This window comes from Halichoerus grypus, chromosome X, assembly GCF_964656455.1.
Source record: "Halichoerus grypus chromosome X, mHalGry1.hap1.1, whole genome shotgun sequence".
NCBI lineage: Eukaryota > Metazoa > Chordata > Mammalia > Carnivora > Phocidae > Halichoerus > Halichoerus grypus.
Window position 1 is genome coordinate 51,645,812 of NC_135727.1, and position 17,911 is coordinate 51,663,722.

Genomic DNA, 17,911 nt, shown 5'->3' on the forward strand with positions numbered 1-17,911 from the left:
TATTGCATCATGTTTAATACACTGGAAATATCTAGTTTTGAGACTGTAAGTTAATTAGAAAAGCAATTCTTTTTAACATTTTATTTATTTGAGAGAAAGAGAGAGTGAACGAGAGAGAAGGAGCAGGGGGAGGGGCAGAGGGAGAAGCAGACTCCCTGCTGAGCAAGGAGCGCATCCAGGGCTTGATCCTGGGACTCCAGGATCATGACCTAGGCGAAGGCATACGCTTAACAGACTGAGCCATCCAAGCGTCCCAGCATACAATTATTTTAACAATATACTGTCTAGTATATAAAATGGTTATTTTACTTTTTTTTTTATTTATTTTTTTTATTTGAGAGAGAGAGAGAGAATGAGAGAGAGAGCACATGAGAAGGGGAAGGGTCAGAGGGAGAAGCAGACTCCCTGCCGAGCAGGGAGCCCGATGCGGGACTCGATCCAGGGACTCCAGGATCATGACCTGAGCCGAAGGCAGCCGCTTAACCAACTGAGCCACCCAGGCGCCCCTTTACTTTTTTTTATTTTTTTTTAAAGATTTTATTTATTTATTTGACAGAGAGATAGCAAGAGCAGGAACACAAGCAGGGCAAGAGGGAGAAGCAGGCTTCCCGTCAAGCCAGGAGTCCAACGTGGGACTTGATCCCAGGACCCTGGGATCACGACCTGAGCCACAGGCAGATGCTTAACGACTGATCCACCCAGGTGCCCTAAAATGGTTATTTTATATGTCATTTATACCTCTTAAAAAAACAAAGTGGTTATCAAAATGCATTAAAAAAATGCAAAAACAAAACAAAACAAAACAAACAGGAAAGGTAGAAAACAGTTCCTGGAATGTGTTACATTCAACTTCATGAACAATGAAGTATGGGCAGCATCCCATCATCCAGAATAACAGTCTCTCACTCTCTTTTACTTCCTGCCACCTCACTCTCTATTCAGCATACATTTGCATGCAATACACACACACACACACACACACACACACACACACACACACGAGCTATGCTGTTCAGTACAGAGCCATTAGTCACAATGCAAATTTAGCTTAATTACAATCACTAACATGAAAAATTCAGTTGCTCAGTCTCACCAGCAACAGTTCAAGTGTTCAACAGCCACATGTGTCTACTGGCTACCATACTGGACAGCACAAATATAGGATACTGCAAAGTTTGATTGGATAGCACTGCACTGGAGACTTTAATGAAAAAGGCTTCTGGCCTACTATCTAAAACCTAAGCTCCAAAGAAGTACAAAACTCATTCCCAAATAATGAAAGTTTGAAAACTGGCATGTTCAACTTCCAAGTATATAAATCTTTAAGATCATGATTGTCTGCTTACAATGTAAAATGAATCTGCTTTCAAAAAAAAAAAAAAATCCAACCCCAGAGATGGGAAACAAAGAAACGTGTGATTTTAAAGCAGAGTACTGCTTAAAAGTATCAAATACTCTGGGGTTCAATGTGCTCCTTTAAAGAAACCGAAAACCTAGAAAGATTAGTTGATTTGCCCAAGATCATATAGCTAATAATAAGCCATAAAGATAAGACAAGAACTTGTATCTCATGACTTTTAGTTTTGGATTCATTCTACAACACTACAATGTACAAATCTGGTATTGCTGAATAACATTTTTCCCTCTACTGGAAAGAAAACAAGTGCCCTTGAATTGAATATCACAAAGTCCATTCTCCAGATTCTTTCTGTTGCTTGGTTTCTTTATAATAGCTTTAAGTTTCAAAACAGTCTGCCATATCTGTTTTAAATACAGGTTCCATGAGAATTAAAATTTAAGATTCACAATAAGTCAGTGAATTTTCTCCATTATTAATAAATATGGTAGGCTAGGACCGAAATTTTGATTTCTAACCACTAAAAACAGTAAGTTTCTTTATTTGCATTTCAATGATCTCCGTTTCTACATGATAAATGTATATGTTGCCAAATATATGCATAAATACATATAAAAAAACACCAACACTGTGCATGTGATAAAGCATCCAATAATTTGTACAATGTGTAAGTATATACTAAATTACTATCAGTTTTTCCATCACATTATGATCGTTCCTTTACTACAACACTATATTATCTTTCTACAATAATCATCTACATTCTGTAGTCACAGGATGCTATTGTTCTCATCCCGCGGTATGGGATGTGATGCAGTGTGAAATATCACAAAAGATACTATAAACATTCCAAAGGCAAGGCTCTGTATTTGTTTAGGGTTTTCTGTATAACTTCTAATTGTCCTCAATAAAATGATTAAAATATAATGGGTAAATGGTAATTAAATATCTCAAATTTTCTTGGCATGAGACGTATCATTACCAAAAAAATTTTATTCAGTTTCTTACCTAAGTGGTAGAGAGGGGAACTATTTTAACATGAAATATCTTCATAAAATTATTGGGAAAATGCTAAGACCTTTTATTTATTTTAACTTATCAGCTCTAAAAACTATACAAGCATCTATCAGTCTGTTTGATCACGGTTCAAAGAGCTATAGAGTACAATAATTCCTAACTCCAGGGCATTCTCAGACAGATTATCCATATTGCCATTAGCTGTGACAAAGTGTGCTTTCAAAATTTTATTGACACTGTCACACACTTGACCTTATTAAATACTTTGTTGACATTAACAAGGTCTTTCTTTATCTCAGCCCAGCAGGAGTTAGGAAAAAAGATGGCTTAAGTCAAATAAGTACTAAGAAAGATACAAACATACAGAGTAAGTTAATTAAGTCAAATCAAGAAGGATTCCAGGCAGGATGAAGTCATGTATAAAGGTATGGAGGTAGAAGGATAAAACAGCATAAAATGTTCAGGAAACTGAGCACAGTATGACTGGACCAAAAAGTATAAGTAGAAGAGTGGTGAAATATGAGGCTACAGAGAAAACAAGAATCAGATGATGAAGTATTTTGTGTAGACTAAGTCTACACTTTAATCCTAGAGGCTATGGGAAGACTCTTGGATTTGAAGCAGTGATGTGACAAGAACTGCATTTCAGAAGTATAAGTCTATGGAAGATGATTTAAAGGGGGCTAGAATGAAGGCGAGAAGTTATTTAAGGGTCCAGGAAAATGGTAAAATAATGAGACATGACAATGCACTGAAACAAAGAATTGGCAGCAGGGGTGGAAGGAAAGGGATACCATACTAATGAAGGAAAGAACAACACTAAGAAAGTAGAATTGGTAGGATTTGGTAACTGAAGGAATACGGTGAAAGGAGAAAGAGTAGATTCAAAGATGACTATTACATTTCTGGTTTATGCAACTTGGTGGATAATGCTAAAGTTAACCAGGATTGGGAATACAAAACAAAGGCAGATTAAGATTGGAGAGGGGATTGGAGTAGGAAGGAGAAGGATGAAGAAAAGGAAGATAAGTAGCATTAAGGACAATATTGAATTTGAAATTCAGTCAGGAGACAGCTGAATATATGGGGTCTGAATTAAAAGGATCTGAAAAAGAAGAGTACACAGAAATTCATCACAAAGAAGTGCTAGATAAGTCATAAGGATGGATGTGGCTATCTAAGGACAATGTACAGAATGAGCAAAACAAAGAACCAAAGAACTAAGGATCAAGTTCTTAGAAAGCAGTATATTTAAGGACCAAGCATAGAGACAGAAGATTTAAAATGTAAAATACAGGTAAAAGAAAAACAAGGGGAGTTTAGTATCATGGAAGTTGAGGGAGGAGAGAGCTTTGTTAGGAATGATCAATAGTGTCACTTGGTGCTGGAGAAGCCAATATGACAACTTAAAAAGGGTCTTGCTTTTTGTATTATGGAGGTCACTAGTGACCCTCCATTACAAAAAAAAAAATTTGACAGTTACTCAACTTTGAAATAGATATAAAATGAAAGGCACCCTTCTTTAAGTCAGAAGTTACTTTTGTAAATATTTGACGAATATATTGTACAAATATACCTATACAACCCCCAATTATACTAATTCTACTTTTAAAATGGTCATAATATAAAACTGTCAATAAATAGAACAAGTTTCCTTAGTGATATCAGGTATTCATTCAACACTTACTATTTAACACTTATTTTTCCACAAATTTTCTCCTTATTCATAAGCTGTAGCTCCTTGTTTTATTATAAATGTACTGGAGCTAACATGATAAATATTTATCCAAGGCTACTTCCTCATATGTGATGGTATGAGCACACTAATAGCTAATGCTCAGAGTAAAATCTCAATACTTGAAAACCACTATGGAAAGAATCAAGCTACAAAGAATCAGTCCATATACCTGACGGTTTGTCTATGTAAGCATCAACACTTGTTTTTGCACAGAACACTTTCAGAAATGAATTAGATAATTCCCACATTCTTAAACAAAATATCCTATATATAACTGTTTTCTTGCTAACTCAGGGGTGTGATTAAATATGTGAGTTAGTAAGCTATGATGAAACACAGAGATGCCTTCAGGAGCTACTGAGGTATGTATGGCTACTTGCTTAGTTAATAAGAGGAGGTATCATGTAGTGGTTAAGAGCGTGTACTCTGGAGCCAGACTCCCTAGTGTTTAATATCTGGGCTTTTGCCTCCAAATTATATTGTGACCCTTGGGAAGTTATTTAACCTCTATGAGCCTATTTACTCATCTACAAAATGGGGATACTACAACCTTTCTCACAGAATTGCTATGGAGTTCAGAATGAGGTAACATATGTAAAGTATTGGAACATCAGTACATGACTTATAAATGCTATCTTTAATTTCTTATTTTTGTGATGCCTCTAAGACATCTAGTTAAGCATTTGGACATAGAAGTTTGAATAGAGATGAACAGGTTTGAATTACATGGACTTATAATTATGGGGAATTGCTAGAATATAGCTGGATGCTAAAACTAGAGAACCAATTGAGGACATTTATGAGGAAGATAAAATATATGTGTGTGTGTGTGTGTGTGTATGTAAATGTACATATGTATGTCTAAACAAAAATAATACTAGAAGAGGGCCAAGGATAGACCAAATAAAACAGAACACCCAAGAAGAGAAGAAACACATGAAAAAGAGAAAAGACAAAAGTAGTCAGAGAGCAAGGAGAGAATGGGGCCCATAAAGCCAAAGGTAGTAAAATTTTCAAGGAGGGAGGTGATTAATAGTGCCAAATGATGAGGATTAGAAAAAGGCCACTGGATTTTGAAATTAGAGGATCACTATCAACCTTTTTAAGAACTGTGAAAATGTTGAGTTGTAAAAGGTAATTTAGGAAATACAGAAAACAAGTACAGATGATTCTTTTAGAGAGTGGGACTATAAAATAAAAAAGGAAGATGAGAGGCTAGTTTGAAGATTAATAAAGATCAAAAGGTGTAGTATGGGTGAGAACTGAGAATGCTATTAAGCTGAAGGGAAGTCAATTAAGAAAGAGCATATGAAGATATATGATTTATTGTCTATCTGTTTTCTTGAACTATTGAAGATAATGAAAATCCTATCACATGGACAAAATTTCACTTGAAAGATGAGCTAGAAAACCTCTGTGAGAAGTTAATAACCTGTTTTAAAATAAAAAAAGAGAAAAATGCATATAGTTGTTATTTAAAAATATAATTAGTGCTGTATTTTAACAGAATTACTTTTTCTATTTCTGTAATATCCTGAGACTTCTCAAAATGTTATTATAGTCTCAGAAGTAATTCTGTTAAAATACAGCACTAATTTTATTTTTTAAACAACAAATTCCAACTTTTGGTTTTCATTCTGTATTCTGAATATATTTTTGAACTTTTAGATGAGATTTTTTAAATCACATGAAATAGTCCAAATAAATAAACCCATGTCACAATTCTTATAGGAGGCATAGGCTCTATATATAACAAATTACTAATTTTTAGCTCATCAAAATAGGACATTTCAAATTATGATTTGCATATGTTTGCATCTATAATCAGTATTCAACAATTTCTTGAATATCTAGCAAGATGCTTATAATTCTTCTATATGCTACCTGTCAACAATTTGCCACTTTATCATTCTATTCAATTGTCATTCCTATCCCATTTGTTGGGGTGAACTACTCTGTGGAGGGGTGTCATTTTAAAGGTCAGAAAATGCAGTATACAAATGTTGCATCAAAAAGACCTGGCTTCAAATTACAGTTCTACCCCTCAATAGCTGTGTGATTTTAAGTGAGTCATTTGAGCGAGTAATGAAAACTTTGAATATATCTAAAATACTTACTTTCTCTTAAACAAACATTGCAAGACAAGTACAAACTCCTACAAATGACTGAATGCCAGTGAAATTTAGTTAGGTAAACCCAACTATAGGAACAAGAACAAAGATTTCAAGAACTCATCTAAAAAGTACAGTTTTCAAATCTTTCAGTAGAGATATTAAAAATTTTTGAGATAAATTTTATAATAAGTACATGATACAAAGGAAAACAGTGATGTAGGAAACAAAGGCAAAAGAAAAATTAAATTTCCTTACTACTTGCAGCCCATTCACAAGTCCTTAAAACAGGCAGAGTGACATTCCTCTAGGAACTCAGCTGCCAGGAGGTTAATACTTTGCTGAAGTCAGAAGACAATCTTAACTGACCCCCAGGATGCTGTAAGTCTACTTTAAAATATAAAAATTCCTTTGGAAACTTCCTTTATCTCTACCCCCTCCAAGATACATGTTGACAATCATCACCCAAGCATATGACCCACTGAGACACATCTGAAGGGTCTCATGACTAAGGTTTTATCAGACAGTAATAAATGACCTTTTCCTAACAACAGCTAGCCCCTTCAAGGTCCTGGAAACCTTGCTTCCAAAATTCCTTAGAGATTTATGCTACCCTCCAACTTGAAAGTATATAATGGGCCACTCCCCTCAAGACCCCAGTGGAGGTCTTCCTGCCCAGGGGTTCTGTCCCCTTGCTTTAATAAAATCACCTTTTTGCACCAAAGACATATCAAGAATTCTTTTTTGGCCATCAGGCTTTGAACCCTAACATCTTTCCTACATCAACAGTAGAAGGAAATATCCCAACTATTAAAAATGTAATACATTAGACATAAAAGACAAACTGTAAAAGTTTATCCAAAATGATCATCACAGTTGGAGAAGTAACAATTAACAAAGATCCTTAAATATTTAAAGACAGATTATAGTTTTTGTAACACTACAGCATTCTCTTTGGACAAGCCAATTCATCTATCTGCTGTAGTTTCAAACTTTTGCAAAAAAAAAAAAAAATACTAATACTTTATAACACAATAAAAAAGAAAATAGATTGTTTTACATCAGATAAGAAATTTTAACATTTAAACACTCACTACTAAATAATTTGATAAAATTAAATGTGGAACCATCTTCTCTTTGAGGAGAGAGCAGAAGGAAAGCTAAGGACAAAGCACAGGCTGACACCCCACAAATCCCCCCTCCCCCAGGTGGGTTATGTGTGACATTCCTCAGGCACTCCTGGCTGCCCTAAAGCTAAGGGAAGGAAAAACAAATGGTTAACTTATAGAGATTGCAGTCCTGCAAGACAAGAGTCTCCCTCAGTTTACAAAAGTCTTACTGATTTACAAGAAAAAAGCATTCTTATCAATAACCTAACTTCCAGAAGGAAATGCAGATAAAATTAAATGTCCTTATCATCTGCAGCCCATTGACAAATACTTGAGGCAGGCAGAGTATAATGTTCCTCCAGGAAGCTCCCAACTGTCCTAAAGTTCAAGCCTTGCTAGAGGGAAAAACACATTTAACTTGACAATGGCAAGGCCTCCAGCATCTTGTAGGTCCTCTTTAGCATATGAAATTTCTTTTGAAAACCTGCCTTTTCCTTATCTCCCCCACTCCCAAGTATATAATCAGCCACCCCTCACAACCCCAATGCAGCAGGTCTTTCTGCCCATGGGTCCTGTCCCCATGCTTTAATAAAACCACCATTTTGCACCAAAGGCCTCACAAGAATTCAAACCCACCAAACCTCACCTATATTCCAAAACTACATCATCTTTGTTGAATGATACTAGAGGAGTTAAAAAATAATTCAAAAAGAGTTCCCCATGGTAAACAAAAGACAAAGATGAGCACTGAAGACCAAAAACCTGGTGTCAAATTCTTACTCTACCACTTACAAGCTGTGTCAGCTTAGACAAGTTATCTAGTCTCAATAAGCCTATCCATCTTATGAACAAAATGGAGATGATAATAGTGCCTGCACAGCTGGGTTGTTGTGAGAACTTAATCAGATAATATATGTAAATTAAAATGCTTAGCTCATGATCTCATACCATAAATATGGCCAATAAATATGAGTTCTCATCACTCAAAAACAAAGTTATCTTTCATAAAATGGGTCATTTCATGAAACCATCTAAGAAAAGATAGTGAGTTCTGTCATTTTCTAAATACGACATTTAGGCTGGGTATACACAGAGCCATCAGACAGACTCTGACCAAAGAATTGCAATTCAGTCCCCACCCTATTCTGGTGAGTCAGACTTCTGAATATTGTGTGAATGGTATAAAGATATGCTTAGATTTCCTAAATTTCTACAATAAGCCCAAAGATTTCATCAACATCTGTTAGGATAATACAATTGGCTAAACTGCTTACCCTATTGTTCTGATTATTGGTAAAGCTTTAATTCCCATGGTTTATTTTATTATTTACTAAATTTCTTCCAAATATTAATGATAATCATACCATATTAATAGTAATCAGAAGTACTTTTCCTAATTTTAAACAAATTGTTATTCTAACAGATAAAATTCTAGCTTTTATAAATGATCAAGCAATAGGAAGAATTTCATTTTTATGTTTCATTCTTTAAATAATAGCTAAGGAGTTGGCATCAGACAAAATGAGTACTTTAAATATAACCCCAGAAGCAACTTAAGACAAAACCAACTCACCTGTAATTGCAAAGCTTCATGATTTTCTAATCCTTCCACAATTGGTGAAAATCGTTCCCTATTATTTCTTTCTGCTGCAGTAGTTATAGCCCCTAAAAGTTTATCTAGACTATAGAGGGGGAAAAAAATTAGAAATGAGAAATCCATCTTACACACACATTATGAATATGGGTTATCTGCTTCTTTCAGTCTTATTTCCTTTCTGGCATTTGATGTTTATAGCGACCACTACACTTTAAGAGTTGTGTTCCTATACACATATTTCTACAAGTCAAATATTGATAGCTTTAAATAATTTTAGGGCATCAAAATGAAAATTCAATTAAAAAACCTTGAGGAAAATAAATTTCCTGGGTAACATTCTTTAAGATATTTAGTTGATAAACACTGAAATTTAAAATTCCAGGTTTGGTATTTCATGTGTTAGCATAAATATTAATAATCATTTAAGCATAATATGACATCTACTATTATTAAAATTTTATTCACATGTAAACTGATTTTATAATAAAGTACTAGAAAGAACAAGTACATTTGAAAGAACTTAAAAAAATCAACATTCTTTCAAAATGGAACAAGAAAGAAAAACTAAAAAAGAAAGTCTAGGTAATTAGAGAAGCATCTATAATTATCTAGCACAAGAAAACTTTTTACATAAACAAAAATATTGGTAACTATCACTATATAGTGTCTGAATCAAATTAACCTCTATGTAGTATACTGTGCTTATCAAACTGTAGCTACAACTATAACAAATATACCAGAATAGGTTGTATTATATGAATTAAGTACTGAAAATCCGATTGACAAGAAAAACATTTTTTACTCATGTATAAACTGATTTTTCTATAAAACCTAAGGAAATCTTACTTTTGCATATGTTATTTCATTCTTAGTTTGTTCTAAGATAAGACTTAATGCTCTCTGATAATATTTTTGTTTAGTTTTTGGCTTTTGGTCTCTAAGGACACTAAGCAGCATTAAGCAATATCATTTTATTCTGATAGGTATGAAAAAGTCACTGTATTAGGATATTCTTAAATCTTTGCATGGCCCTATTCTGATTCAAATTGAAATTATTACTGTCACACACAATTTCAAAGAAATATTTTAGTATGTGATCCCCCTAGCAGATATTTCACTCTTTATCACAATGGTTCCATACTAACTAGGCTTATTAATGACATCAAATCTGATATTTTGCTTCTCAGTCAATATTATTTTCATAAGAAGGTATGAACTAACGTACATTCAGCAACAATCTGTTAAAATTAACACATACATGCACTCTGAATAAATGCAGTCTTTTGCTCTTTCTTTTTAAAAGGTTCGTTTACTTCACTTTATACATTATTCATTTTTTCACTTATTACAGTAGGATAAAGTAAAATACTACTTTAAATAAAATAACAAAACAAAAGCATCTAGTCAATTCAGTGAGTTAAAGAAGTCAAATTTTGTGATGTGCACATATGGGGGATTCTGTGTGTGTGTGTGTGTGTGTGTGTGTGTGTGTGTGTGTGTGTGTCTGTGTGTCTGTGTGCCTGTGTGTGTCTGTGTATTGAGCCCATTTTCTAATGATTACTTTACCTTCAGCTAGATAAAATTCTATTCATTCATTTTACAGTGAAATGAACTTTGAAGAATTTCCCATTAGGGGTCTATCTATTTAAATCTGTTTCAAAAAAATTTTTTAAATGCTGAAATGTAAATAGATAAGATAAAATGCCAATAAATTATTTTCTAAAAGATGATAATATTTTCATGCAAGTTATCTAATGAAAAACACAAAATACGTAATTTTAATTTCACAAGTGCCATTTTCTTTGCAGTTAACACAATAATATAGCAATGCTTACATGTTCTCTTCTCCAACAATGCAAATAGCAGAAAGTATTTTTACTATTTCAGTCATCATGTTGGGTTGTTTGGGATCAATTGCTCTTGCCAATAGCAAAAGACTCCTTTCATCTCCTAGAATCCTTTGCAATCCAAACTAAAGGAAAAAAAAAAAAGAATCTTCATTCAAAATGTATTTGTAACACATCTTTAATTTAAAAAGCAATTTATATTGATCTTCTAAAAACCTACACCTCCACAATGAGGTTCTACCTAATTATATGAAATGTTTTTCAAATGCAGTTACTTATCTTTGTTTTTTTATTTTAAATGACTATATCTTGGAGTTTTTTCCCCTTGATCAGATATGATCTACATTAGCCTGCCTAAAAACTCCATAAAAATTTGGGAGAAATATGTGAACAATCAGTATTTCTTCGACAAAGAAAAACATGTAAAGTACATACTGATATGATTTTTTTTTTAAGATTTTATTTATTTATTTGACAGAGAGAGAGAGAGCCAGCATACTAGCAGGGGGCGCTGTAGAGAGAGCAGGAGAAGCAGGCTCCCCACTAAGCAGGGAGCCCATCTTGGGCTCCATCCCAGGACCCTGGGATCATGACCTGAGCCAAAGACAAACTCTTAACCGACTGAGCCACTCAGTCATCCCCTGATATGATTTTCTTAAGAAACTCTATTTATGTCATTGGATCTTCCTGGAGACATCTGGAATCCATGGTTAAATTCTCCAATATGTTTGTGTGTTAAATTAAACTGAACAAAAAGGGTAAAATGTTGTAAAGCTCTTTTGTATACTATATGCCAGTTAAAGAAGCAATAAACCTCTGTAGGTTTTCCCATACCATCTATTATCCTGCCCCTTTGAGAAGCTGTACTGCATTACAAAAGCTATGAACCCAAGTAAATGGTGCCTGGGTTTTCGTAAGTGTCACAGTGAACTAGGCAGAGGAGACATCATTTTCATTTGTTTTCTAGGCTTGACTACAACCACAGAAGTGTGCATTATAAGAATGAATAGGTAAACAAATGTTTAAAAAAGGCTAAAACTTGGATTTTCACTATATTTAGAAGGTATTTTCTTTGACCTTTGTCCCAAAAAGTATTTCTCAGATTTCTTATGAAACACTTGCTTCTTTATACAATTTTAACAGTAAAAACCCAACAACATTTCATCAGATCAAAATTGTCATTTGAAGCTTAACTTTTAGTTAAGTACCAAATATATGATTATTTTCATGGTGCCTAATTTAACTTCCAAAAGAATTTGGGGAGAGAAGGGAAACATAGTTAAAGCTCTTAAATGTAACTTTACCAGAGGTCACAATAAATAATATATACAGAGATAAGGCAAATAAAAAAAAAGAAATGGAATAGACAAGATTAAAAAGAAGCAAGGAGAACAGAATGGACAAGCATGTATAAAGGTGGCCAGTAGATACTAAATAGCAAGGAAAATAAGTGAAAAATGTATGTGTAAAACTAAGAGACAGGTTTACCATGCAATTACCAAACTTAAAACAACAGCTTTAAAAATCAAATAGACTGAGAGTAAAATTATTCAAATTTTCAAATTTTCATTTATAAGTTAAGAGTAGTTTCTAGTACATAGGGACATACTAAAAATAAAAATGAAATAAATAATGAAAAACCATACATCTAAACATAAGAGCAATATTACAGCAATGGAAGTTAAGAGGCAATGCTTTGCTTTTGATCCTACTATGATCCTATTATTACATGTCTTGTACAAAGGAAAAGAGTTTTGTTTTGTTTTATTTATTTGTCAGAGAGAGAGAGAGTGGGGGAGAGCAGCAGCAGAGGGAGAGGGAGAAGCAGGCTCCCCACTGAGCAGGGAGCCTGACACGGGGTTCGATCCCAGAACCCTGGGACCATGACCCCAGCTGAAGGCAGACGCTCAACCAACTGAGCCACTCAGGCGCCCCAGGCAAAGAGTTTTTGAAGAAGGTAATCTAAATTCCTTGGAGCCAACAAATGTTAAGTTTAAGTAATTTCAGATGAAAGTTTCATGCTTTATGACAATTTATTCCAACATGAAGTGGATATATCACTACATATTTTTTTTTTAATTTTGAATGTATACTACAAGCCTATTGTTTCACATGCCTATAATTTAAAAGATTCACCATTTATTCATGTTCTGAGCATTTATATGCAAGATATTAACATGATCTAACTACAGGTTAACCTTAGTTTAGAATAATATAAGTCAAACCATCATGTTCTTCCAAACTGCCAAACTCTTAAGTAAAAGTAATTATGTATTCACATATCAGCGTATGTCCTATCAGAAAAAGCTCTAGAGGAAATCTCACTACTATGACTTTCTCTATTGACTATCTTGGTTATAGATATTTAATAACCTGGTAAGCTATGAGAATTGACAATGCAAGTCAATAAGAATTTAAAACAAAGAGTCCTACAGCTAATTTTACAGATGAGGGGATTGACAGCCAGAAACTTCAAGTGCTTTTCCAAAGGCCACTCAACTTAGTGGTAAAGCATGTACTGTATCTCCTGATTTCTAGTACTATACTGTTCTATTATTTCTGTTTCCCTCAACTGAAGAAAGAGATTCATCTTGAATTGTGGAGATGGAATGTTCATTAAGTGCTTTCTTGTTAAGAGATCAGATTCTGCATAATTCTGTTGCAAAACACTAAGGGCACAGAAGTTGAGAAATTCTGTATTAATGGTGATAGAAATCTTTCCAGAAGAGACTTCCAGGAACAGTGCAATTAGTATAGTCTATACAAAAGTCTTATGTCAACTAGCAAGCATCCACTCCACATGCCAAAAATCCTTTGCTGATACATGTGTGCATAATATATAAATATATACAATCATATATAATCCCATGTTTAAGAAAGACTGTTTACAGATTAGACAATCTTATCACATTATTAATAGCTGTATATATTATATTAACAACTATATATCTGGCCAGTTTTTGGTTATTGTTATGATTATTTCTATTAAATATTTTGAGATTATTAAAACATCATCTAAAGAGAATTATACAATTAGTGAATTAGTGGTATTTTACGTTATAGGAATATAGAGGAAATCATGTCTAATACAGTAACAAAATTGTTTATAGAAAAAACACCTATAGGGTGCCTAGGTGGCTTAGTCGGTTAAGTGTCTGCCTTTAGCTCAGGTCATGATCCCAGGGTCCTGGGATGGAGTCCCTCACCGGGCTACCTGTTCTGCAGGGAATCTGCTTCTCCCTCTGCTCCTCCTCCCACTCGTTCTCTCAATCTTCTCTCTCTCCCTCTCAAATAAATATATAAAATCATTTAAGGGGTGCCTGGGTCACTCAATCGGTTGAGTGTCTGCCTTCGGCTAAGGTCATGATCTCCAGGTCCCGATATGGAGCCCCACACATTGGGCTTCCTGCTCAGCAGGGAGTCTGCTTCTCTCTCTCTCTCTCTCCCACCCCTCCTCCCCCTCTGCCTCTCCCCACTGCTCCTTCTCTCTCTCTTAAATAAATAAAATTTTTAAAACATAAAAATAGTTTTTTAAAAAAGAAAAAGAAATAGTAACTATAACATCATAACTTCAGCACAGATTACTTTTTTGAAGATTTTATTTATTCATTTAAGAGAGAGAGAGCGCACGTGCGTGCATGTGCACGTGTGGAGGGAGGAGCAGCAGGGAGTGAGAGGGACAAACAGACTCTGTGCTGAGCAGGAAGCAAAATGCAGGGCTCCATCTCAGAACCCTGAGATCATGATCTGAGTGTAAATCAAGAGTCGGACACTTAACCAACTGAGCCACTCAGGCACCCTGAGCAAAGATTATTTTTAGGAAAAAACCCTTGTCTAGAATTCATAAAGTCTCTAATACTGCATCTGGTATACATATACATAAAAACCCTGCAATCTTCCAGGAATGTCTTCTATGTATATTAACTCACTGATAGTAATTAAACATAAAATAGAAATCTTAACCTTATAATGTTCTTAGCAAATAAGTCAAACCATAGCTTTGAAATTCCCTTTTCAATTCACTGTATAAAACACTGTAAAAACACTGTAAAAAATAAAATAAAACAAAATTTTACATAAAATCACTAATATGTTAATACCTAAAATGTAAGACTGTAAACTAGCTTATCCAAAAAAATAAAAGTATAAGCTACATTCTGGCCTTATTCTTTGCAATAAGCTGTCTAAATCTCAACTGGAAGTTTTAGTTGGAGTCTCCAGATTCCAATAAATAAAATAAAAATAAATAAAATAAAACACTGTAAAAAATGGTATTCAACATAAAATATTTAACCATGAAAGAAAAAAAAAGTATTATCTAATTTGGCAACAGACTTATGTGCTTCCATAATTATAAAAACCTACCAATAAATATATTGTGAAGCAAAGTATATTTTAAATAATATTTTGATGAAACGTATGATGATTTGCATCATAAAGACCCTTTGAAAACCGAATAAACACCTACTATACTGTTTTATACTTTCATATACTGTTGAACAAGCTCTCACCTTTTGTGACAGGCAGAAATAACTACTACTTACCTTATTATTCATAAATGCTTTGAGGCACTGAATAAGTTTATACTGATTCTTCTTGTCTATATTTTCTTGCCTGAATAAAGGGGAAATAAACATGTTATGTTGTGCTTAAAAATTTTTTAATTTCCCCTTCAGTGATATTTTTCATGTTTATTCTTACTGTTTCTTGTCCAGAAGCTTTTCCAGCACATCCAATAAGAGTCCAAGACCTTCATGGCCAAAGTTGTTAACCCAGCTATGAAACAAACAAAAAATATGTATAAATAAGTTTGTATATTTAAAACATTAAGTATCCAAAATGAAATTTTCACTTTTTAAGAAACTGCTTTCCAAAGTGGTTATCCAATTTGGCATTTTTTCAGGAAAGTGTAAAAGCTCCATTTAATCCAAATCCTTCCCAAAATTTCACACTGTCAAAATTTTTTTAAGAGAGAGAGAGAGAGAGAGAGAGAGAGTGCACACATGCGTGCCCATGAGTGGGGGAGGGCCAAAGGGAGAGGGAGAGAATCTTAAGCAGGCTTTATGCCCAGTGCAGAGTCCAATGTGGCACTCAATCTCATGACCCTGAGATCATGACCTGAGCCAAAATCAAGAGTCAGACACTTAACCAACTGAGCCACCCAGGCGCCCCTCACACTGTCAAATATTTTTTTTAACTTTAGCCATTCTGAAAATTGTTTCCAGATAAACTGAGAAGCAAAGTAGTAAAGTAACTTGCCAAACATCACTCAACAAGTATCAGTTCTAGGGTTCACATGTCTAAATCCAAAGCCCATATTTATTTCAACCATACCACTAGAAATTACTAATAGGACCAGAAAATGATTTTCTATAAAAACATCTGCTTATGGCTCTACCAATATTTCACTGAAGAAGAATTAGTGGTTAGTTCCAGAACTGCATTGAGAATCTATCTATCTATCTATCTTATATACGTATATACATGTGTATATATATATATCTTATATCTATATTATATCTATGTCTAGACACACAAACATATGCTCTGCTTTATTTAACAGCTTACTTCATTCATTTAGGTGTGATAAGTATTTTCAGTCCATGCTTTTATTGAATTTTAAAGTTCTAAGCTTTATAAGAAATCTACTAAATACTGTTAAGGAAAGGAATATGGAGACTCCAACTAAAACTTCCAATTGAGATTTAGACAGCTTATTGAAAAGAATAAGGCCAGAATGTAGCTTATACTTTTATTTTTTTGGATAAGCTAGTTTACAGTCTCACATTTTAGGTATTAACATATTAGTGATTTTATATTATTAAGTTACCTAAGTCAAAGAGTTGTCTTGACACACTATAAGATAATGTTTGTTGCCATTACTTGTGAGGGTGCCAGGTGTAACAAATAAACCAACAAACAAAAAGAGTAGAAAGATCAGTCAGGAGGATTCATTTATAAGTGAGCAAGAGATCAGGATTAGATCTGAAGAATGAAAAAGAAGCCAGGAAGATTATCTGGGGAGCAAGAGAACAAACCTGCAATAGGGCAGTATCTTCTGAACTTATGGCGTGGCTATACCCATCAGGGAGTCCAACATCTGGTCCACTGCTCAAGAAGTTAAAAATTAAAGACCCTTCCTCAAGTTTACTCAAAGATCAGAAAAATATCCCACCATCCATCAATGGAACATGCTGTAAGACCACATAGTGGCATGTTCAAATGCATAAGTTTTAGAAAAAGACAGATCTAGGATCCAATCACAACTCTACCATATTCTAGTTGTGTTATTTTTGATCAATTACTTAAACTTTCTGAGCCTATTTTGTCATCCTCAAAATAGGGATGAAAATAGTACCTATACCCCAAATGGTCTTTGTGACTATTAAATGAAATAATGTACATGAAACAACATAGTGAAGCCTGTATTAAACTTCTGAATGTGTTAAAAACCAAAAACTTCATTGCTCTTTGAATGTTCTAGTCCAAATTATAGTATGAATTTTAGGCATAAAGTAAAGACTCCTTTTCAATAATATAAAAACTTAATAACATTTCATCATTCATTTATTGAAAAGCAGTTTAATTGCTATGAAATATGTAGAGGAATCTAAACAGACACTACACTTTTTCCACTGATGGATTTTTAAAAAAAAAGATTTCATAATTTAAATATTTGATGGGGTGCCTAGCTGGCTCAGCTGGAAAAACATGCAACACTTGATCTCGGGGTCATGAGTTTGAGCCCCACGTTTGGTGTAGGGATTATTTAAATAATTTTTCGAAATTTTTAAAATAAATACATAAATATTTGATACTCACATGTTTAACTTGTTACTATTCAACTTTGCATAAATTTATTTTTCATTATATTTAGTGCTAGCTAATTCACATTGGAGCAGACATGGAAATTACAATGGTAAGAGGAAAGGGAGTATGGAGAGAGTGAATCTATGTATAGTTCATGCATAATCCTGACAAGGAATTATATCAAAATATATTAAGATTTAAAACAGAAGTCTATCCCAAGCCTCCACAACTTCTGAGGTCCTTGTTTTTAAAGGTCCCGCTTATACTAATCAGCATGATCAAAGGGGGAAAAAACATATTTAATAAATATAACAGAGGATTCCAA

At 33.9% G+C, this 17,911-nt stretch overlaps 1 protein-coding gene across 3 annotated transcripts in view; it reads right to left on the minus strand.

Annotated features, from left to right (window-relative positions):
• Positions 1-17,911, minus strand: part of LOC118553187 (protein diaphanous homolog 2) — a 951,294-nt gene that overhangs the window by 685,647 nt on the left and 247,736 nt on the right. For all 3 annotated transcript variants that reach the window (XM_078064453.1, XM_078064454.1, XM_078064452.1), the window contains 4 exons: positions 15,478-15,552; positions 15,321-15,390; positions 10,765-10,901; positions 8,906-9,014 (listed from right to left, as the gene is read on the minus strand). In XM_078064453.1, coding sequence (XP_077920579.1) covers positions 8,906-9,014; positions 10,765-10,901; positions 15,321-15,390; positions 15,478-15,552 — 391 coding nt within the window. The remainder of the gene's footprint in view (positions 1-8,905; positions 9,015-10,764; positions 10,902-15,320; positions 15,391-15,477; positions 15,553-17,911) is intronic.